The 25408-nt window shown below is 29.5% G+C and overlaps 1 protein-coding gene across 3 annotated transcripts in view; it reads left to right on the top strand.

The window, feature by feature from the left end:
• The window catches only part of LOC142334011 (uncharacterized), a 270898-nt gene extending 247385 nt beyond the window's left edge, over nucleotides 1–23513 (top strand). For 2 of the 3 annotated variants that reach the window (XM_075381681.1, XM_075381687.1), the window contains exon 4: nucleotides 23160–23513. In XM_075381681.1, coding sequence (XP_075237796.1) covers nucleotides 23160–23181 — 22 coding nt within the window. In that variant the 3' untranslated portion in view covers nucleotides 23182–23513. The remainder of the gene's footprint in view (nucleotides 1–23159) is intronic. The other variant, XM_075381693.1, reaches the window with a different exon arrangement.
• Nucleotides 23514–25408: the final 1895 nt, after the last annotated feature.

A 25408-nucleotide genomic window follows, 5' to 3' on the forward strand; every position in this document is an offset into this window, starting at 1 on the left:
TCGTGTCCGTGTCTGTCTGTCTGTCCGTGTCCGTGTCCGTCTTTGTTTGTTTGTTTGTTTCTGTTATTACCATCTTTGATAAATAAAAAAGTACACGCAGTAATAGATCATCAAAGAAATGACACAGTTTTTAGTGCGATGATTTACAGAGTAAATAAGATGGTACGGAAGCTTTTCGAAGAGATATAAATTTTGAAAACATTTCGTTAGTTTTACTAATGAAACTTCTGATAAAATACAAAAAATAGTCGAAATGACATATCGAGTAACAATCTTACTTCCAAATAGTATGGAAATACAAGAAAAACTGTATATTGCTGTCTTTATAAAAGTTAAATAACTACATCAAATAATACAACTTTAAAGTTGCCATTGCTATGTCTAAGAAAGTGGTCTGGAGTTGGTTCTTGAGTCATATGTCAGTAGCTCTACCCAGCTCACTCAAAGTGCTCGGTATATCCATATTTCTGTTTCTGTTATTATACTCGTTTGTTCTTTAGTATTGTTTTTTGTTCGTTTCGTGAGTTTTGTTTTGCTTTATGTTTGTGTTTTATAGTTTTTTTTAGCTTGAAGTGATTTTATTCTCTGGATGCCGTTGCTAAGGGCCGTTCGTCTTGGCAACGATAGGCTACGGTACGTTTTTTGTTTGTTTTGTAGACTATTACATTAATTCTGCTTCGAATTCACCTTTTTCGGGTGTAGAATTCAGTATCAGTGTTGTTTAGATGGTTTTTGTGGCCCTAGACTGTGTTTTTATTTTGTGGATTTTTACATCTAGTTATACTCTAGTTGTTAAGGGTAGTTACTCTTAGCAACCGTGAGCCAGAGATTAAAACTTTATTATTTTCTGGTTATAAATATAATTTTTTCTTTTTTGTATATTTATTTATTGTTTGAGGACTCTTTTGTAGTTTATTCCTTGTTTTTTAATTAATAATTAATTTCGTCGGTATAATTATATATTTTTTATTTCGTTTCAACAGCTGATCTGCGTTTGTTTACATTTTTTAACTTAAGAAAAATTTCCGGTGTTTACATTATCGACTGAAAATTTTGCAGGAAATTTGACTTAGAAAATTTTTCGTGGTGAAAGTTTATGATATCCGACTGTGAGGACTACGGATCTTGTAATAACCGCTCTCAGGCCTCGGTGAGTAAGGCGGTCATCCAATTCTTTTGGTTTCATAGGATAATAATAGTCATCTATATCACATTGGAATAAAAAAAAATATCATTAGAATCTTAATCTAACAATTCAATTTATTTCTTAGGTTTCATCTTGGCACGGTTTTTGTTTATATACCCATTTGACAGTAATCTTAAGGTCCGTACCATAAAGCGAATTTCTTATCAGAATATCAGATGCTTCTAAAGCTCCACACTTTCTATTAGTTAATGCTCTAGCAGCGAAATTCCATACCCACAATGAAGTTGAATTTTTAATATTGTCGAAATGACCTTGGGCAATATTGCTCTTCTCTCCTTCTGTTTCATATTTTGTAATGTATATATTGATGATTTTGGTTTTATCACCACAAAATTTAATATCCATATTTCCTTCTCAAGCAAGTAATATTGATGGATTATAATCATTCACATTTTTTACTTAATTATAATTGTTTACATTTTTTAACTTAAGACAAATTTCTTAAGACAAATTATGGTCGCTATCAATGTCTGTTCCAGGGTAAGTTTTCCAGTCAACTAGTTGATTTCTAAATCTTTGCTTAACCAAATTAAAATAATCATTAATACAGCTGATGGTCAAGTTGAAAATATTTTACCAAATGCACTAAAAAAATTTAACCTCAGTTAAAGAGCAAGTCAAGTAGACCATTCCTGAGATTAACCACACATCTCAGGAATGGTCGAACTGAGAATGTACAAGACTAGACTTCATTTACACTCATACATATCATCCTCATTCATCCTCTGAAGTATTATCTGAACGGTAGTTACCGGAGGCTAAACAGGAAAGAAAGAGAAGTCAAGTAGAATAGAAAGAATATACTCAATCTGAAATCATGCGATTGATTGATAGCGCTATCTTCAGTATCTAGTGAATAATAGTTAAACAATAAAAATAAAACTCCGAAATTTTAGACGATGTATAGTCTAGTCAATAACTAGTCCTCTATTAATAATAAGATTCTTCTTATTTTTATGAAAAAACAACTCAAAATTCTCATCAAATAAAGCACTGTATCTTCATGAATGAAATGTTTTTTTTTTTCACTCATGAAGGCACAAATGAAATTAATACTGATCTAATGCATATAAGTCAGTTTTATTAACTGAAAATATCAGGACCCCAGCGCCACCAAATATTTATAATTGCAGAATAAAAATTTTACTAATTTATTTATTTTTTATTTATTCCTTTTTTTAACAAAACTGGTATAATCTCTTGTAAACTAATACTTTTATTTTTTTTAATGAAGTGATGGGACTTAAAAAAATTGTTGCATCTTCAATACTTTAATTTTCATAAGAGCATTTACTATTAAAATACGCTTTAGTATATTTTCTTTTAAATTTTATTATTTCAAATATACATTATCAAGTTTTTGTACGCTTGCTAGTACTATGAAGAAGTTCTATGATCAGGCGGCTCGATTCGTAAAGGGGTTAGGAGAAAAAAATCAGGGTTAGAAGAACAAAAATTTCACATTTTCAAATTAAACTTGAGATTAGGAAGGTTATCACATATTTATCGAAAAAAAAATCTATATTTATTAAGAACCTCAATTTTTGTGATGATATATAGCTTTATTTCATCAAAATTATTATGTTTTTTATATTTTAAACAATTTTAAAATTTTTGAACCGTCGATTTGGAGTTGGTCAGAGTAAATAAGTCTTTGTGTTTCCGCTGTCGGACAAACTCTCGCCGGCGTCATTCTACCGAACGACATGATAATAGTTATAATTATTACCATTAGTAATAATAGTAGTGTTGTAAATCCCCAAAAAGTATATGAAGCTGAGATGAAATTGCATAACGCTAAACAAAATTAAAAAAAAAAAATAATGTTTCTGAAAAAGTGTTATGCAAAGTGAATTAAAATATTCCCTTTTTAGTTGTCAGAAATAAATGAAACCAAACAACATTTGTAAACTCAAGTTTTATTTTTCCGAATTAATTAGTTATATTCTCAGTTTTTTTATCAATAAAGTAATAATATTTAAGTAACACTATCGTAAGTTATTGATTTTATAACGTTGCATTCAAAACTTTACGAGATATAAATATAAATTTCGATAGAATGCTAAGTTCGATATTAATTTGTTGATATTGGTAGGTGGGAGAATAAGCGCTTAGCTTTTCCAAAACAGATTCCTCCCTCGTACCACTCGAACATTCCCACGGGAATCGCCCTGCTGATTGGACCTTTGATGCTAGTAATGAGGGGCTGCTGTCTTAATGGAAAATACAAAGCAGTGATGTTGTCTTTCTTGATTGATTGCTTTGAGGGCCAATTGCAAAGAGAATTCGCTTACTATTTTATTCACGATATTCACTCATTTCTCTTTGAAAAAGGGAGGCATTTCCTGGCATCTTAATAAACAAAAGAGAATAATTGAAGATAAAAAATAGTTACATGAATATACGTTACATATTTACATGTTATTAAAAATTTATAAGTGATGACTTATGACCAAATTTAAGTATATGTCAATGAATAAATGTCTTATAAGAAAGAAACAAATGAAACCAAGTTCTTTTAAGATACTATTATTACTTATTTATTTGTATTGCAAATGATTTACAAGTAGTACTTTTTTATGGATACAAATATATACTACCAGTACCTTTTTGCTAGCAATCTGCAAAAGAAAGGTTATTTGACTCATATTCGTACTTTCATCTTTTATTTTAATAAATCTTCCAAAAACTTAATGTATGTGGGGTTTTTGAATAATACATTAGTGTATTATCGATTGGTAACTTGTGGGTAATTATATTACCAGGAACTGTAAATCCAAACCAGTTATTATTTTTAACATAGTAAGTGTTAAATTAAAAATAAAAATTGAGAATAAGTTACAAAATCAAAATAAGAATTCTGCAAGTAATATCAAATAATGCAACAAGCATAAGGATAGTGTAGTATAAGTTATGAAAAAAGTGCTTTTTACTTTAATAAAATACTCCTAACAAGATATTGGAAATTGATTAATATTAAAAAAAAACTTTAATACAGTTATTAAAAAAATGGAAAAAAAAAACAGTCAAAATAAAAATAAAAATACTATTTCTTTTCGTCAGAAATCATATTTTTGCCTCTTACACATCAAAAAACCAAGTCGATTTAATTCCATCGGTTAGTTTAATCCCAAAAAAATTGTTTGGAAGAAGTGTAAGAAATATGTTACTTGTAGAAATATGTTTTCTTTAAAAGAAAAAATAGATATAGAGGAGAAAAGAAGTTCACAAATCAGTTAGATTCTAGTTCCTAAAACGTACCTATTAGCATATGTTAAAGAAAAATGTATGTTAGCTATTATCTTATAGAAAACTTATTAAACTTATTTAATAAGTTTAATAAGTTTCAACTTATTAAACTTATTAAACTAATTTTTTATTGTAAGTTTCGTTATTAGAAAATTTGTCCAGCTGTTTATTTTTTTAAAGGATGCTGATTGAACAGAATTTAGTTTCATTTTTATTTATTTAATTAATTTAAAATTATTGTTACTGTCTCTGATCAAAACAGAAATGTGTACGAAGTGAACATGATTGCGTAAAAGTTTGCGTGGTTAAAATTGTCTATCCCAAACAACAAATATTTAATTATGACAGTATGGTAAAAATTAAATTCCTGAATTGTGTTAAAAAAACATGAATTTTGATCATAATATCATAACGATTATTTGTTATTATTCGTACTTAGAATCATAGAACGAGTTAGATTTATTCTAATCCCAAAGTTTATTTTTTTTGGTTGACCGCAACCAAAAGTCGGTTTTTGACTATGGTGCCATAAAAAATAAGAATTTGTTTTTTTAAGATTAAACATAAAGGAGTTTTTTTTTTTAATGTACGTGTAAGTTGAGGATAACTTTCCCTTTGAGCATATGCCCAACACTTTTAAATTGAACCATTTTTCAGCTTCCTGTGACAGGACCAAGTCCCTCTTTTTAAAACTGAAATCCTTAAAGAATTATCTACATAGTTTTCAGTGACTGCAAAAAGGTTTTTACGGTACACACTTAAGTAAAACGAGCAATTATCCCTGAACCGAATCTTCTAAATGCTGACTGTTCATATTACACAATTTTTACTTTGTGACTTAACGATAAAGTGATGGATGAAGATGTAGATGTGTTTTAGTTATTGTACTCTTGTTTATATTTACCTTTTTATAAGAATTACTAATAAGAGCCATTCCAGAAGGTATGAGGACTCAAATAATTCGTAATTGTATATATTTATATTATATATATTTATTATATATATATATATATATATATATATATATATATATATATATATATTCATAATTCATAGAGCTTTAAGAAAATTTTTGGTATGTGCCTTTCGTATCTGCAAAAAATATATACGAGGAATTTTTAAAGATATTTCATTTAAATTGTAATGGATTAATGTCATCTGGTAATAGTGATTTAAGTTGCATAATTATTTATTATACCTAAATAATGCAGTAATTTTTTTCCAACTATTACAAAATTTTTGACGAGTGATTTTTAAAGCTACATATTTATTTTGTGAATAAAGATAATAGCGTTTCATTGAAGTTAAGTTGCTGTTTAATTAAAAGTAGATTTAAATAAGTTATTATTGAAATTATAAGGTCTTCTTCACCCGAATTTATACCCGAGACTGAATTATTTTTTATGTATTTTTTTTTTCGTAATCCGTGATTCGAAAAAATCTGAGCATTGCAAAAATAAATACGGAACTTTTTGTGTCACTTTTAAAATTCAGACAAGAATAGCAGCAAAAGAAAAAGAATTTGCTTTTTTCTATTTATTTTTTAAACCAAATACTACCTTAATGATATGTATAACATCTTCAAAATTATATATTTTTCATACTTAAGCTTCCCAGTTATCCAGTAAAACATTGAAAATGAACATTATGATTGTCACATGAGGTCAAAGTTGAATTTTACATAGATAAGTTCTTCTCATTAATCTTTAACTTAAATTCGCAAAAATTAATTTTGTAGGAAAAATTAAATATGAAATTAACCTTTTAAGAAAATGGAAGAATTATCTCTTTCTTAACGATTATATATTGAACTAAACACAGAACATCATTTTTATAAATATATAATTTACTTATTCGTTAGTTATGCCATAAAGAATTTTAACGGCGATGCATAATTCAGTCATTCGAATCTCGATTAATAAATTATTATGTTCTATTGGAAGATAAAAGCAATATATCTATGAATTAAAAAAGTATTCTAAGAGAATAATCTAATTCAAGACTGAAGCAAGAAGTAATTGATTCGTCTCGACCCACACTAAGCAGATCTCTGGGAAGAGCAATGGTGAACTGAGTTTATTAAAGCGTATTGTAATGAATAATTAAAAGAAGAATCTCTCTCTGGTTTTATTAGGATTTTCGTATAATTTTTCGATTAAACTCTTGAAATGGGGAGTACTTTAATTTACCAGCCTAAGTGGAACCCCAGAGGACAACCCCTAGCCTGCAGTCCACAGCCCTCAAGCTTTTCTAGTTCTCAGAAGTGTCCACGTGATTTGTAATTCGACTTGGTACCGTAAAAGACCTCTTTTATTTTTATCTCTGTTTATTTATTGAAATAAATTTCAAGATCGTAGAGCTTATTTTCCAAGAATTTTTCTGTAAACTTTTATTTCCTTTATGTTTCTTTTTTATGAGTAATTTTATACTTCAATAATTATAAAAAATAACAAGAATTACATAATCTGCATAATTATAGAATTTAATTGCTTTTATTGAATCAGCAGTTGATTTAAAATAAGTGAATATATTCATGAAGAATGTCGTGCCATTTTCCCACTATTTACCTCACTCTTCGTATGTTAAACATAATAACAAAATCATACTTCCTTATAGTATGTCCATACATACGATTGTAAGTTGCTTTATTATTTTGTCGTATGCTTAAAAACTGTAGACTTATATGAAAGTATAAAAATAATATAGCTGATTGGGTAACAACTTGATTTATTTTTCTATTGGCCTGGTTTTTGTATTAAGAAATTTGTATACTATCGTGCCGCAAGCTCTATTTACGTAGCTGTCAACGGATCTTCGCACACTTACAACCGAATATTTACCATGGCTCTCCTCGATAGCACATGGTAATATGATAAATTTTAATATTGCTCATTATAATAAAATGTAAATAAAATTTTGTTTAAAATGTAAATAATATTTGTTTAAAATATTTCGCAATATTGACGTAAGTTCTTTATTAATTTTACTGTATTTACATTAGGTAATTTACAGTAGTACATTGCATACTGTAAAGCCTGAGATATCGGAATTTTACTGGACCGGAAAAATGTATCATAGAAAAGTATTAATTTACTATTGAATTATAATTATTTTTATATAAAAATTATTTTGGTAAGTGAATTTATATGTAATAAATACTATACTTTATATTAGTGCCTTATGCAGCTCATTGCAAGAAAAATTAACATAGTGCCTTATGCAGCTCATTGCAAGAAAAATTAACAATACATTTTTAGTAAAATTTACAACCAGGAAAGATTTCCGTAGAAGACAGGATTCTGCTCAATAAAGCTAACAAGGAAACATGTTAACAAAGAATCTTTAATTAATAAAATATTTAAATAAAACACTCATTTAAATCGAAACATGATTAAATTTTTATTATAGTTTCATCAAAATAACGCTCAATCCCCTATCCAAGTGTAACGACGCCTTTCTATTTTACATCTTGCTTCGTAAACGGAGGCCGATCACCTGAAAGTTGATCTAATTCTATCAGATTCTAGATTGTTTTCAACCAGGAATTAGAATCGCTCCTCCGCTAATTAACGACAAATTTGTCAAGGTAATCTTTTAATACAGTAAAATTTCTCTTTCGATAATAATATTTCACTAAATTTTGGAAATACGCACATACCTCTTTCTGCTTTTTGCATTTCTATGATAAAGAACCCAATAGTGATACTCTTTCTATTTACCACTTTTAAGTGCGACTGTTCCACCGCATACATGACTTGAATTTATATTACCAGTGTACACGAGTGTCTTGACATATGAATGGATCCGATCGACCTGTGCTTATCCTGATTAAACAGTTTGTAGTAATCGTATATATACGTTTTCCTTACATCAATGTATGTTCTTATCTGAAGTGCTCCAGTATATATTTTACAAAACTAGTATGAACAACCACGTAAACTACAGACTTTTACCTTTTTCTGGGAATAAGCGTTTTTTAATTTATCATACGAATTTATTAAATAGAAAAGTAATCATAGGTAGATAAATAGATAAATAAAATATTTACATATTTAATGAACAAGTCCTGTTAAAACAAGACCTGGGGTTTCGTACGAAGGACGAAGTATTATAAAGGGCAATCCGTCCTTTGTAATACTGCCCGCTGACACACCTAAACAGATGTTGTTCCGTGAAGAGTTGCCGGACCCAGAGTAGGGATGAATGGGAAAAGGAAAGGGCTCGGTTGATCATTCTCATGCTCAACTCGGATCTAGTTCTGCAGGTCAAGAGGATAGGAGTGTAAATACTCCATGGAAGACGAGTTGAAATCAGTTCTGCGAGAGAGTTCAGCTTAGGTTTTGATTTAATCCTTATTACAATGATTCTATCGCTATGCATTTTGAAATACTCTACTCTCTTCCCTAACTTCTTGTTCATTACGAAGCCTATTCCTGTCTGCTCTTTATTTGAAGCTGTGTTAATTATTCTAAAATCACTGACCAAAAGTCGTTTTCCTCTTCCCATCGAACCGCGCTAATTTCTACATCTACATTTAATCTTTCAATTTCCGTCCTTAAATTTTCTAACCTACCAACCTTTTTTAGACTTCTAACATTCCACACTCCGACTCGTAGGATGTTATTTTTTAATTTTCCGGTTATCCCTTCCTTAGTAGTCCCCCCCTCGGAGATCCAAACGGGGAACTAGTTTACCTCCAGAATATTTTATCAAGGAAGGCGCCTCCATCTTTGTTATATGAAAATGCAGAGTTACATTTTCTTGAAAAAGAAGCAGCTGTAGTTTTCCATTGCCTTCAGCTGCGCAGTAAGTTAAGTTCTTCTGACCTACGCCCTTAATAACTATTGAAAGAGCTCCTGCCCTCTTTCAGGAATCATTCCTTAGTCTGGCTCTCAACAGATACCTCTCCGATATGATTGCACCTTCGTTCCAGCTATCCTATATCACTGAGCACTGAAGCCCCCTCACCATCGGCAAGGTCTCATGATTCATAGGACATAAATATATATATATATATATATATATATATATATATATATATATATATGTGCCTATGTACAAAGTTTTGTGGCTCGAAAATCTCCAACACTACGAGATTAATTTCTTTAAAATTTATATATGCTTTAGAAATTTATCTGTAGTGCATCTGAAAATCTTATGAAGATTGTTTGAGTTGTTCTTGACTCAATTTAAGATCGAAATCATTTGGCTGGGCCAAGTTTGAAGCATGATGCGTGATTCGTTATGACGTTGCAAGTTTGAAAGTAGACGTTTCTTTATCTGCGCGTATATATTGTTGAGTTAATCATGACATATTTTTCTTAGTACTGAAATTTTTATTTATTTATTTTTTAAACTTTTTATTGTATTGCGTTTTTGACATAGATTAGAACGAGTTAATCGTATTCAAAAGGAAGCAAAATAAACAACAAAAAACGATCTTCTTTTTATTTTTTTTTTAATAATTTTTGTTTTTTATTTAAAATTTAGTTGAATCCAGTTTTATTGATATATACAAAGAAAAGCTTCTTACCATATTCTGATTTTCCCTAAATATTTTAATGATAAACTGATTTCTCTTCCTTGGAAGTAATGGTTTGATGTAGTTATTAACAATAAATCCAATCATATTATCTGGTTGTAGAAGATTCGTTATCTCAGCTTGCAGCTTATTTTTTATTGTCTAAAATATTTTTCAGATCTTAGTCTTCTTTTTTTATTCAGTCAATCACGTTAATTTCTCTTGCTTAACTTGGGAAGAACTTAAGATGGAATAGTTCACCATTACTTTCTAATTAACTTTAACATATACGCAAAGGAATGGTGTCATTTTTCTTTTTTTTTTAAGTTGGAAGTGGGAAAACATGCCTAAACCAAACGCCCAGTAGCCCGTACATACTGAGTGTCTGAGGCTCCCCGCCTACTGCAGTGGGCACCTACTAAAAAACCACTTCCTCACGCAGCGTGGTGCTGGAACTGATGTAAAACCAAACTTAGCACCACGTGCGTCACAGGCACAACTCACATTCATACAAATGCACATCACATTAACACCATATTTACAACTCAATATATTCATTATACCCGTGGATTTTTCTTAGTCCCGCACAGCTGTACCGGCTTCAGACAGCAGAAACGCGTCCCGCAGGAGCCATTGGTGACGACAATGCTAGGCACACCCGCCACCCGCCCCTGAAGGCTGCCGCCCTCAACCGACATCCTCGCTGTTCTCCTCACGTTCTTCCTCCAGTAGCTTCTGGTGAAGTACTCTTCTAAACCACTGTGTACACATGGTCCAACCCTCACTGGACGAGAGCATCAACTGCATGACTTCCCCGGCGAGTCCGAACCGTCACATGGAAATTCTTCCTTTCACCTGGGGCACACAAATAAGGTGTGCTCCACCGTGTCCGTTTCTTCGCAATACTGACATTAATCTATACGCCTCCTTCCAATCCTGCGGAAGTAGACCCCAAACGACCCGTGACCAGTTAGCCACTGAGCCGTCCACAAGTACACCTCCCTATGTGGTCTATTGACCTACACAGCTACCTCTGGGATCAAAATATAGCTCCAATGTCCTTCTTTTGCATTCCTCCACCTCTCCGGCCATTCCGTAAACATGCGTTCGCTCGCGTCCTTTTTGCCTTCTGTGGTACTGTCCCTTTTCTCCTTGGCCACGAGGTCCAACGGTGACATTCCCGCCACCACTAGTGAAGCATCCAGGGAGACTGTGCTGTACAGTTGGGTTACCGTGATTGCCAACTTCCTATATACGCTGTTCAGCCTCCGGGCATTTCTCCCTATTCTGAAGGCCTACCGACATTCGTCACCAGCCGCATCAGTGTCGAGGACATTCCCTCCGCCTTGATGGCCATCTGCTGCACATGGAAGGTGAAGCCCCTCGACATGTGCAGCCACACTCCCACGTTCGTGGCCCCATCCACTTTGATAGAAAATGGGGGTATACGCCGTCTCCCTGTCATCGATATGATTTCTGTCTTCTTGGCTGCCATTTATAATCCCTGCCCCAGAAACTAGGTATTAATCTTTTCAATCGTCTCTGTTGCAATCCTCACCACCTTACGCAGTTCCTTCGCCGTCAACCACCACCGCCAAATCGTCGGCATATGCCACCAATTTTACTTCAGACGGTCACTCCTTCCGACGGATGTCATCATACACCACGTTTTTTTTTCTATGAAGTAACTGGAGTTAGGTGCAGCCAGTCGCGACACATACTATAACAATGGCAATGGCTTTTTGGTTAAGTCGCCGCGCCGTACTCTGTCGCATCTCTTAAAAAATCGAATCAAAAAAATCTGAAAATAGTTTTTAAATATTTATCTGAAGAATATTTACAAACCCAAATCTAGCAAGTATCTCGTTTACTATAATCACAAATGAGGAAAATATACAACCATTGTTCAAAATGTTTTTAAACTTTCTTCATCCCTTTCAAGGTCAATTTCGAAAAATGTAGAAATCAGTTTCTAAATATTTGCATGACGATTACACCCTTTAAAAGTCAAGTTCTTTTTTTACTGAGAAATTAAAAATTGTCGGATTTGAAAATAAATCAAAATTCCATTTTGATGGACATAATCCTTTAAACTCGTAATTTCAAAAAATCTAGAAATTAGTTTTTAGATATTCACATGAAGATTATGCACACCAAAAATAAAATTAATATCTTCATTTGTTACCGAAAAATGACAAAATAATAAATTTCATAGCGTCTCCATTCTAACACTTTTAATTAGGTATTTCAAAAATCCTACGTTAGTTTGCACTTACATCTTAAGAAGAACACGTATAGAAATTTTCTTCAATTTATCTTCTGTAGTTTTTGTTTGGTGTTGATTATGACTGCATATTATCACTACATGCTAATTTACATATACTGATATATTTTTAATAGTTAAATATAATTGTACATAAGTATAAGTATTACTGTTATTTTATATGTGAACAAAAATTTGTTAATGATATTACATGAACTTTTTTTGGATCAATATATTTTATACAGTTCTCAAAATTCCTTTGATATATGAAAGGAGTCTTTATAAAAGATAACATAAAAATTTCAATTTACGTATAAAATAATATACTACTAGTTATTTATGTTGTACATAGCTTTAAGAATCATCTAAGAAGTAAAAACCACTTTAACTTAGTAAAGTTGTGCAACAAACGCGATGAATTATTACGAAGTGTAACAAACATGTTAACGCTCGTCCTTTAACTTTCTCCATTAATATTTGAATAAAACAGTGTACTATAAGAAAGACAACCACCTGAGCTCAGTAACAAACGACCTGAATCAACATCAGCGTGTCTCCTTTATCCGGAGTGGCACAGATCAACCTTTTACACTACTCTTCTCCCTAGCTTTTACCGATGGGTAGATACTGCATACGTTTACTTGCGCACTAATATATGTTTTGTTTCAAATGTCCACTTTGGTCTACGTCTATTCCCATGTTTTTCCCAGACAGTTTATTCACATACGTTTCTAATGACATTTAAAATTTAAATGTACACTCTGAATTCAGATTAAAAATTCAACCGGATTAGTTTAAATAATAAATTACATTGTTGGTTGCTTTTACTAAAAAAGTAAAACGTAAACTAGTGAAACCAGAACAGTTTGTTCATATTATTTTTATTTTATTTTTTAATTTGACAGGTTTGATAAAATTTCGCTCTCTTTTCTGATCTTAGCTAATTTCTCAATTTCACCATATTTTCATTTATATCCTACTTCTGAAATTATGTTTTTAATTCATTTTTATTTTTTTCTTCTTTACAATTTTCCTTTTTTGCATTTTACACAACCTTGAATTGCTAAATTAGTAATTCAGATATTATATGTTCCTAACAACTTAGTTCATCTTTTACAAAATCATGAAAATCTTCTCAATTTTATTATGACATTTTCGTTATAAATTTTTGCAACCAATATAATTTTTACTTATACTCTACATTTATTTTACTTTTGAATATACTATTTTTGCTATTAATAAGTTCTATATGTATTTTTTAATACCTTTTATTAAAACTAAGGATTTTCTTTCTAATTTCTATCTATAATTTATATAGAAAACTTCTTTATTACTTAAAAATTATTTTTCTGCATAATTATTTTCTTTTGACATCTTCCATATTTCTGGGTCATTATTTTCTGTGTGATTTTGCTGCCTAAGTAACTAATTTGCTACTTCTGTTATATTATTTTTCTCATATCTTATTTATATTTACCTCAATTTTTTCTATCTCCTTCGTTTTTGAATACACAAGTAACCATAAAGTATCTCTGATAGAAGCCTAAATGACATTCCAAAATGATCACTAATAATTAACAGTGCTTTGTTCAGAATATATTTCTTAGTATTTTCAAATGAAATATAAGTAGTTTTATAGCTTTTTTTTTGGAGACTGGTAATAAGACACTATTGTGTAAATTAATTTAAACAAATGTATTTTTCTACGAATTCACTATATGTTTCATTTAATAGAACGATGATTGTGAAATGTCACCATCGTTCCATTTAACATTAATGGCTACTGGTTTTTATTTATAATTTTCAATCAAATAGATTTGATATTTCATTGAAATTTGACTTACTTTCAAGAACAAAAACTATGTAAAATAAATATATAAAATTCCATGCTCTTAAATTTCTTCTACGCGTTTTACCTGTCAAATTTTGGATATAATTTTAGATATAATTAATTACTAAAATATAAAAATGGTTGTAAAATACAGGCTAGAAGCCGTAGATAGATTCGATGATATTTTTAGAATAATTTTGATTGATAGAAAGATATCGCTTCATACTGATATACATGTTAAGAAGTAGAGTTATTTAAAATACTAAAACATTTCTTTTACATTTAATATATTTTAATTTTTCTACTTTCGAAAACGGATTTGTCAGTAGGTATATCTATTACATTAAAAATCTTGATCAAATCTGGTATATTCTATTCTTTTTAAATGTATTCACGTAAAACATTTCTTCACCCAATTTTTTTTTTTAATAAATCATTTCACAATCTGTTTTCAAAAAAAAAACAAAAATAAAAAATTGTTTTTATAACTGTATTTCAAAAATAAAATATGAAACTGTTCGCTATTCAATTGCCTTCTAAAATTAAAACGAAAAAGAGGCCAAACTTTGCAATAATAGTTTTATTTATTAACTTTTTTTAATATTTTATAAATTATAAATTAAATTTTATAAATTATTTTTTTTATTAAATTTTATTAATTTTTTTTTAACTCACAATTTCGCAATTCTGAAAAAAAAATTATTGTAATCTCTTGGATAAATAGATTCATAACTAATACAAAAAAAAATGATTCCACATGGCGTGTCTAATTAGAGCGACAAAATTAAAAAAAAAAGAGTATTGGTGCTTCATAAAAAATAAAGAAATATTAAATGTGGTATTAGACATACCTAAACTTACAGTGAATGCTGTTTTTTCAGATGCCTGATTTAAAAAAATTGATTAGGGATACGGAGCAAATTCATATTAAGTATTTTAAAAGTTCTCTATCAGATTTTTGTGAATATCGATACATTTAAATTTTTGTAAACCCCGGAGGGCTAAGCTGTTCAAACTCACTTGGATAGTCAAGAATCTAATATTATTAAGTTTCGGTTTTGAAACCATAAATTTGTTAATTTTCTCTAATTGTAGAATGTGTTGTAAAAAACTATCCACAATTAAAAGTTTTTTTTTTTAATTTTTCCGCTGATTAATAAGTTTAGGTCAGGGAATTTTGGGAGTTTACACATTACCACGCCTGGTTATGCAACTTATTGCATTATAGATTTTTTCTAGTCCCGAATTTCAAGTTAACTGTGTGTATAGTAAACCATCCTTTTGTAATAAGATTCTATTTTTTATTTATTACAATTTAAGTAACAACGTGTTGCCATTCAATTGTAGTTGCAAAAGATCAATGCAACAGTAACAATTTAGTTCAATTTAAAAGGAGACAAAGTCATTGGTTGGCGGAGTTTATTATCATATTACCTTGAAGAAATAACAAAGGGAATAATCTAGGTAAGATAGGTGGGTTGTAGAAATTCTTAAACAGCTAATGTCGCTCAAAAATAATTCAGTTATTAAACCGTGCAGGAATTTTTTAAATCGTTTTAGCTTTTCCTAAGATTATCCCGAACAAATGTAGTTCTGTAATTTTAGATTCTAAATTTAAATAATTTTAAATTCATAATAATTTTTTTTTCGTAATAATATTTAACAATGTATAATCCTTTCTTTTAACATAGAAGTGTTTTACTCAAACAACATTTTTCTTTACGCTTTTCGAAACGATTTTTTTTCATCAAAGATTATTAGAAGGTCGCTCGTCTACGAAAGCACTAAGAGCGACTACAAGATCATACGAGTACGTTTGTAGTAGGTAGTCTGATCCCAAAGCAAAGGTGCAACGGAACCACGTCCATTGCAAGCGACCTCGAGTGGCCGACTATTTGCGACAACCGGCTACAACAGATTAAAAGCGACAGATTCCCTCGGATTGGGATTTGCCTCTCGTAATCGTTAGTACTCTACGTTTAATTCAAACTGTTTTTAGTTTTTTAGTTCGCCTGTCGTCATAAACATATTTTACTATTTAAATCATATTATTTTATGATTACTTTTACGTATTTTATATGGATATTGATAGTGAAAAATTAATCAGTGCAGTGTGTGAAACATCACCTCTATGAAATATGATAAACAAACGCTCCATTCTCGGATATACAAAGCAAACAGTCAATAATAACATTATAACGGTCATTATAAACAGTCATAATAACGGGCAGTCAATAACATTTTCAAAGCCTTAAATAAGTTACTGCAATATAAAAAACTGCAGACACCAATATTATAAATGCTATATTAGCTTTGCACAAAAACGTCAACTGATAGTCGCGCAAATTAGCCCATAGAGAACAACCCCAGTGTCTCATAATCGTACGAGTCAGTCGGCTATAGCCGCTTGATCGTTTATTCGTTTGTATTCTCTTTGCGGTTAAGCAGCCTAAACGGAAGTGTCATCTGCTGCCAGATGATCACATACCATATTTTAGAGGCATGTAGCCATTATATTTATTTTCGAATGTATTTAATATGCCTTGTCCAGTTTCTCTTTAATTTATTTTATTAAAAAAAATTACATAATCCAGCCAAAAAATTAAAAATACGAACGTAGTTGTTCAGTCGTCGTGATTAGCTTTCTCGTGACCAATTTACCGGCTGGTCTCAGGTTCGATTCTTTGTAAAGTCTGCATTTCTTTCGTCTATCTATTTAATACATCTTATCTTACACATTAAAATACGTGTTCTCGCATTAAATATAATAAAAATTGTTAAGACACTTATAATATTTCAATGCAAAAATCCATTAAATTTTGATATTCAATTTGAAAATATTAAAATAATATTTTGTGCCTAAAACGAAGGTGTAAGCAATGAGTTCTAAAAGTATAATTTTGTACTTTTTCATAAATTTCTCGGTTAAAGGAACAATATATATATATATATATATATATATATATATATATATACTAGCCGGCCCGTCCAAAGAGAACCTGGACCCTCAGGACCCAGGCGAACCCCGAGCCAACTCAGGGGTTCTTCGTGACCGACCCAGGACCGCAGAGCCCTCTTCTGTCGCCGTTCCTGTCTACCCAGAGGACTCCACCCCCTGGACCTCGTACTGTTCATCCTCATAGATACTAATAAATACCAATAAATAAAAATTAAATTATTCACGCTGTATAGAAACCTGAAAAGGAAACTAAATTACAAAAGACTGAATAGTAGTAACTACAGTAAGTAATGTACACACATACCTTTGATGACGAAAAATTCATAACTTATTACTTTGCCATGGTGGCATAAATATAGTAACGAAGGAAAAGGATTATTTTTTTTATCTTAATGGATATCTTTAATTCACTACTTCACCCGCCTTGGGGAGGTGAAGAAATAATGAACATTTTTAATATATTAACTTTCAAGGGAGTTAGAGCCTCGGTTTATGGCTTAAAACCTTCCCTGGGATAACATAAAAATATCTTGCAAATTTCAAAGCTTCGGTCGGTTGGTTCTCACGTGAAGCAAGAACAACAAACAGAAAAACTTTATATATTATATATACATACATTCATACACACACATCTATTGAAAATATCTCTATTGAAAAATATCTTGAGAGCGGCTCCCCATAAGAAAAATGCATGAAAATATAGCGGCCCGCCACCTAGCAGCTCGAATGAGTACAGTATCCTAACGGATTATTTATAATTTACACGTTTTAATAAGTAATCCTTCATCTTAATGTAGCCTATAACACTCAGGATTACATAGTCCGGATTGTTAAAATTTGGTAGCGGTTCTTGAGATTTTTGCTGACACACAAACAAACGTTTCCTCTATATATAATAGCGATATGATAAAATGTACATTTTATATAAATGAATGCATTTTTAAGTTTATTTATTCAGCTTCACTAGTATATTGTTTCGCTTTATTAGAGAAAAGAACTTTCTTAAAATGCTTGGAATATATGAAAAATATTTTTAATATCACGTCCATCTCAGTTATAATAAATATAATGTTATATTTAACACGTACATGTATGTGATGTACGTCAAATTTTCCCCTTATTTCGTAAATATAAAATTAAAGTTAACGACTGCAATAAATTTAAATTCATTTGCAACAAGAGTTTTTTTTTACTTTTCATGCTACAGTAGTAGCCTTTCTCTTCAGCGCAAGTTATTTTTCACCATCTTTCTTTATCCAGTATGGGCTGTAGATCGTGAACCTACATTTAATTCTCTTTTTCCAACATTTCCCCTTGAAAACTTTCTTCAACTCAATTCTTTTTTCAGGAGTCTTTCTCTAGGTCTTCTTCCTATTATATTTAAATGAAAAATTTATTTTGCTTCTTTTCCACTTGACAGTCTGTGTAAGTGCCTAAACCATCTTAGTCTTCTTCGTTCAATTATCTCTTGTAGTACTCTACATTTAAACCTATCTTATCTAAGCGTCTCTTAGTCGATCTTTTCTCATTTTGTTATTTATTTTTAATTCTACCGAATTCTTTTTTTAACTTTACTCAACGATTAATATATTATTTAAGAAAGCTGATGAAATTGCAGTCTAATTAATCTCATAGATTAATGAAGTCATATCCATCTTTAAAATGAGACAGGATAAATTAAACAAAAATTACATCTTTGAACATTTAAATAATATTTATTATATACTGATTAACTGAAATAAAAGATATTTATGAATCTCTGAAAATATGCGTATATTGCTAATGTCAAAAACTTCTAATATAACTATTCCATCTTCCGGATTCATCAATATACTTCTATGTTCATACACATTAAAGAGAAATCTCCTACTCGATACTGCTTTTTTTTTTATTATTTATGTTTTTCCCTGTTTATGCTTATACTCCTCACATATATATATATATATATATTTGTGTGTGTGTGTGTGTGTGTGTGTGTGTGTGTGTGTATCGCTTTTCTAGTTATAACAAGACTTAAGTTAAAAGTAGAATCGAATATGCATGACTGAACAGTTGGATTACTCAAATAATATTCATATAATAAACAGAAAGAGTAATTTTATTTAAATTTCATTTTAATTTGTTGTTACGAGATTGTTAGTTTCGTCAATTAACTAACTGAGTAACAATTTGATGGAAAAATTAACTTGGAAAAAAATGTCTCACATCACGTAAAGGTGTACTATTATGTCTATAACAAAAGGAACTGATTCAATATTTGCCTGAAAAGATCAAAGAAAGCCACTGAAAAGGTTAATTACAGCATCACTGAATAAAAAAAATAGATTTACGTTCAAATTAGTACATAAATATATACTAGTTTTCACTTTACTGTGAATCATTTCAGTAATAATAATAAATAATTAAATTATAGGTTAATTTAAATTGTCTGGAAAGGGAAATTTTCTTTTGTAAATTTATTTCTTTTTTAAACAAGTTTATGGCTTGTTATTCTTAGATTACATAATGGGTTGACTTTTTAAACATTCATTTGATATCGGTAACTTGTGATAATAAGTATAAAAAATTTAAGGGTTTAAGTTACATTCAAGGCTTTAGCTATATGTATATTTAAAAGTCAAGTACTAAGAAACGTTTTTATTTCTCTCAAATTAAAATTTTTCTCTTCAATAAATATAGCATCTAGGGAATCTACGTTTAAAAATACTACATTATATTAAACTCTATCAAATACAGTAATATACTAATATACTATATAATTGCATTTATTTATTACTTATTGTATGCATTTGTTTCCCTTTATAATATAACTTGGGAATATCTCTAGCATCTTAATTCTATGAGAAATTATACATTTTTTATCTCCAATTTACTTAATAAGAATAATCGTTTGTGACATAATTTTGTAATTCATTGTTCTACTAACAAATAAACTGTGTAGTTATAATATTTATTTAAATTATTAAAAATTTATTTTTATTAAATTACTTACTATTTTTAAGACTAAAACATTTGATTTCGAAAATAAGAATAAATTGAATTCATACAATCCTAACATAGAATTCTACTTTTTTTTTCTCTACTTTTTCACTTCACAAAAAAAATAATCTCACATTAGGTTGAACAAAATTGTATATTAATCTTCTAAGGATTAATATATACTACTAATAAACTTTTTGTAATGTAGTAGTTATGTGTGTCATATAAAATTAAAAATTATATTTGCTCGCTTAATAGGAGTGCATTATAAGCATTATTATACTGGCAATACCAATTAAGGGGAAATTCAAATGAAATACCAATTTTTATTATTTTATCTATTTTTTTATAAAATGTGAAAAGCTTTATCTTTCTATATCTTCTGATGTACTTTATAATATATGTTGTATATTACGTTAGAAATGAAATCCAAAATGATTGAAAAATAGCGTTTAAATTTTTGTAAGAGAAACAAACTTTTACATTTTATGTGAAACTTAACTATAAAAAAAATTAATATCTTAACTGTTAAAAAAAAAATTAAATATTTTATTAAAATTTAATATTGACTTCAAAAAAGGAGGTTATGTATTCGAACAGTTTTTTTTTTTTTATGTTCGTTCATAATTTTTTTCCTATTAATCTGATGTAAATAAATCTTGTTGCAATCAACGCAGCTGCTTTTTGCGGTGGTACCATGATGTTTAAAAAAGTTTTTAGATGCAAAACATTGATCTGAAAACTGAAAAAAAAATTTTCGCCATCCGGCGGGTGGGTAGAGACAGTGGGAATCCTGATATTCTCTATACGTATGCGTCACATTAGATTATGTTATATGGTCTTCCATTGGGCAAGATAATGTGAGTTTCTGCACAAGATATGTAGCAACGTTAATAAAATCATCAAAAATAGAAATATCTCGTCTTAAACCTATCAGATCCCAATATACATTATATTATGACCGTGGGAATCTTATAATTCTATATACTTGTATCACATTGCTTGGTTTTGATGTCGGTTCTATTTTTTTATATTTTTTTTTTAATAATTATTTTTAATTTAAATCTGTATTCAAATTACAATTTTACAAATTTCCCTTTCTAAAAATTAAAATGCATCTCTTATAAAAAAAAAAGTAAATATAAATTAATCTATTAAAATTTCTATTGAATACAAGTACAGAAATCAGTACTTTTAGTAATGAAGTGTAATAAAAATGGTGTTTTCTCACTTCACGCCCTTATTAATCTTTTTTATTATGGAACATGTATATATTAAATTGTTTTTTTTTATCTCAGAAAACTCACACACACATACACACACACACACACACATACACACACACACACACACACACACACACAGAGAGAGAGAGAGAGAGAGAGAGAGAGAGAGAGAGAGAGAGAGAGAGAGAGAGAGAGAGAGAGAGAGAGAGAGAGAGAGAGAGAGAGAGAGAGAGAGAGACAGACAGACAGACAGACAGACAGACACACACACACACACACACACACACACACACAAATAATAATAATGAGAAAGATAAGTAAAAGAGATAAGGAATAAAAATAGTTAAAATATTGTCATTTCTATAGACCGGAAATGATTATTGAGTTCTCTAGACAGGAATTGGCTATTGGGGGTTTACGAGTAATACGAGTAAATCTTTTCTTTAAGTTTTCGAATTGTAAAATATTGCTGTAACACACAGCGTAGACTACTTCACAATCGTTCTGCAGTTACAAAGCTACAAACCTGCGTGTATGCACTCACATTAAATTAATTTTAAACCTATTATAGTGAAACAACAAGAGCACACGAATATTGATATCTGACAACCAACATTTGTATATTTGTTATGAAGCAGTTTCAGCTTTTTTGTTTGTTTCTCTGTTTGTCCCTTGAATTGTTATGTTTGCTAAACAGCATATTCCTTTCTAAAACTAATTGTAAAATATGAAGGATTAATTTTTTATACTTCAAAAAAAGATATACAAAAAATTTGCATGTAGCAGATATTTTATGCAGAATAAAATGTTATTTTAATATTTTGTTACAACTTTTCTTTTTCTTTCACAGCCGATTAAAATAAAAAATTAAACAAATGTTTTTAGAAACGTAAAGATCAGTTTTCTTTAAAATACTTTTTAAATATTTTGTTTTTTTTCTTTAAAATATTTTTTTGTCTACATATGAAGATATATATTAGAACTAAAATTAAATTATGGATTTATGTGAAGTTAACTCACCGGAGTAGTCTAGTGGTAAACTTGTTGTACCAACCACTTATACAGCTGATTCTCGAGGTCTCTGGTTCGAATCATAGTAAACGTTGTTTGCATTTATAGAAGTTTGAATACTTAACATTGGATACCGATGTACTTTGATGGTTGGGGTTTAATTAACTACTCATCTCAGAAATGGCCGGCCTTTGTATTGTAAAACTACACTTCATCTATATGCCATACATATCATTCTTATCTCATCGGGTTGTGTGGGAGTTTCCTATGGTTCACTAGTTGAACAGATTGCAACGTACCCAATAGGAAATAAAAAAAAAAATATATATATATATATATATATACAAAGTAAACATAACTGATAATGTAATTAACGTATTATTTTCGTTTATTGTTATTTTTATTTATTAATCTATTCTTTATTTTTATGACTAAAGCAGTTCTTGATTAAATTTTTAACACATAAAATGCTAAGGAACTGTCAGTTCCATTTTGTTTAATTTTGTAAGATGAGATAATAAAAAGGTGCTCGTACCTGTTAGTTCATGAAGAGGGTTCCCAAGAATTCCTAGGAGTGAATTTTTTTTGTGAATTTAGTCTTTCTTCCTATAAGGTTTGGATTTTTTCTTAAAAATTGCACTAGATATTAAAGAAAATTTTAATGATGAAGCAAGAAATAATGATTAATATTTGACGTTTATAATAAACAAAGCATAAAAAAAGAATCTCAAAAAGTTTTACATTAATAATAAAAAATAATTAAAAATTGTTTAACCACCTTACTAGCAATAAATATATATCAGTAGAAACAAGATTAAGAAATTTAAGTTTTCCATCACTTCACACTATTAGTGGGTATGGACTAAATTTAAAACTTATCTATAAATAATTAATGTTTTTTTTTCATTTTCAGCAGAAGAAATAATGAAGATTAGTGATGCAGTTAAGTGATGGATGTATTAGTGTGGACTAACATAAAAATCTGTTGTACTGAAAATGAGCTTTATTTTTAAAAACTATCATACCGAAGAAATATACATATACGTTTGTGATGTTAATTAAATCATTATCTCAGTTAAAAGCTATCGATCTTGCAGATAAGAGTATAATAAGTGGATTTAACTTTTATCATAAATTAAGCAATTATTACTTAGATTTGTACTTACTCTATTTAATATTATTTTTTTGTTATTTTTTGAGGTTGTATATTTAGTTAAAAATAGTTGCATTATTTAAATAAAAATGAAGTCTTTTCTGGTTAACTAAATGTTATTTGTTTTTTTTTTTAATTATATATGTTTTTTTATTTATATAAAAACCTTACCAGTATATTTTTAATTCAGTTTAAATATTTAAATTATTTTCTGAAGTAAAACTATTATAAGCATTTTTTAAATTGAAGTCTATTTCCGATAAAAGTTAGAACATTAAGGATTTCAAATATTTTAGTTGATTTTTTTTTTTGCAGTTCTTTTAAAGATAAATTTTTGTCTAACGGATAAAGAAGTTCATATATAAAGATTCATCAGTGCCACTTAGCCATTTTATGGTGGTTTTAGCAAGGATCAAATCAGCCTTCAGGCTGTTATTATTGAAGAGTGGGCGTCAACAGTTATGGTCATTAGCCAGCTGGAAATTTGTAGCGTATGAAAAGATGCCATGCCTAACGGGATTTGAAACCGAGACCTCTACACAAAATGCCGAGACGCTACCTATTTAGTCATGGATCCCGGTTGGCTATTAACTTATATCTAAGTACGTATAAGTAGCCACTTAATATTGACTGACGTAATGTAGCTTTGTGATATAATATAATTATCAGATATGTTGACAGCCGCTAAACTATTTAGCTGTGTTGTTACGTTCTGGAATAGAAAAAATAAAATTCTTTTCAATATTTGTAATTAAATAAATGTTTTATGTTATCTTTCAAACATAAAGAATATAAATATAAAAGATTTATAACTTACAATTTCCATCTTTTCTGTTAACTTTGTTCAAGTTATTTTTAATATTATAACAAAAAGCGTTAAAATGTTTACTGAATTTACAAATGAAAAGTAAATGAAAAACAAACAAAAAATGTTAACTACAGTTTTTATAAACCATTGCATTTATGTTCACGGTATAAAAAAACAATAATAATAAATTAATTTTAATTTTTTTTATTTTTATTATATTTAATTTAAAGTAAGCAGTTTAATGTTAATCATTTCTCTAAATAAAGATGAAATACAAAGCCGGTTGTTTAATCTGTTTTATAAAAAAAAACTAAAAATCACAGTTAACGCCAAGCTGTAAAATTACATTTCGTGAAAGTGATACCTAATCATTTTGTCATCAAAAATCAAATTTTCATTATGTATTGGTTTTACTCACGAATTTGTGAACCGCTACACGAAAGGATCTTTTTGTAAGAGTAAAATATAATATATTACGTGAATCATGAAAAATTAGTTCATTAAATAAGTATAATAACAGCGGGTAGACTGGATATCGATCTTACTAGAAACACTATTATATATCCTGCAGCAAGATAGTATTATCACTTCATCTCGAGTATTAGTTGTCAAAGAACTTAGTTCAAAGATAGTGATTTTGGTTTGGTGTATCAATTTAGTCTAATTTTCCAAGAAATAAAGAGATTATAGAATTATAAATATGGTGTGCCTCGAGTCCGCTGACTAACATCTCAAGATCGGGAAAATAAACGTCAATTCAACATATTATATTCTTCTTCACTGAAGACAATTTAGTCTTGTTCATTAGAATTACTTAAGACTTTCCAAACACTAATCTTCTATCCACTAGACTAGATCCACTAATCTTCACCTTACTGACTAGCCAATAAGAAAAAGCTTAAAACCACCCGATCTAGTCTGAATTCCCCCTTATTTTCATACTTCACTGAAGCTACTTCACAAAAAAATAATACTTGTCAGTTCACGGTAAGTAGGGTCATTGACCCACGTTAACCGCCTCTCTACCCACAAATATAACGTTATTAACAAATCTCAGTTTAAAATAACAATTTTTATCTTATATGTTGCGTTAATTTCTATATATTGTATTTTTTTGCCGGTATTTAAGAGCGATACTGTCCCACTTACCTCTCGTCAATAACACGTATCATTTACAAAAGTCCATTATTTTATTTATCTA

This window comes from Lycorma delicatula, chromosome 1 (genome assembly GCF_047948215.1).
Source record: "Lycorma delicatula isolate Av1 chromosome 1, ASM4794821v1, whole genome shotgun sequence".
NCBI classification, from domain to species: Eukaryota; Metazoa; Arthropoda; class Insecta; order Hemiptera; family Fulgoridae; genus Lycorma; species Lycorma delicatula.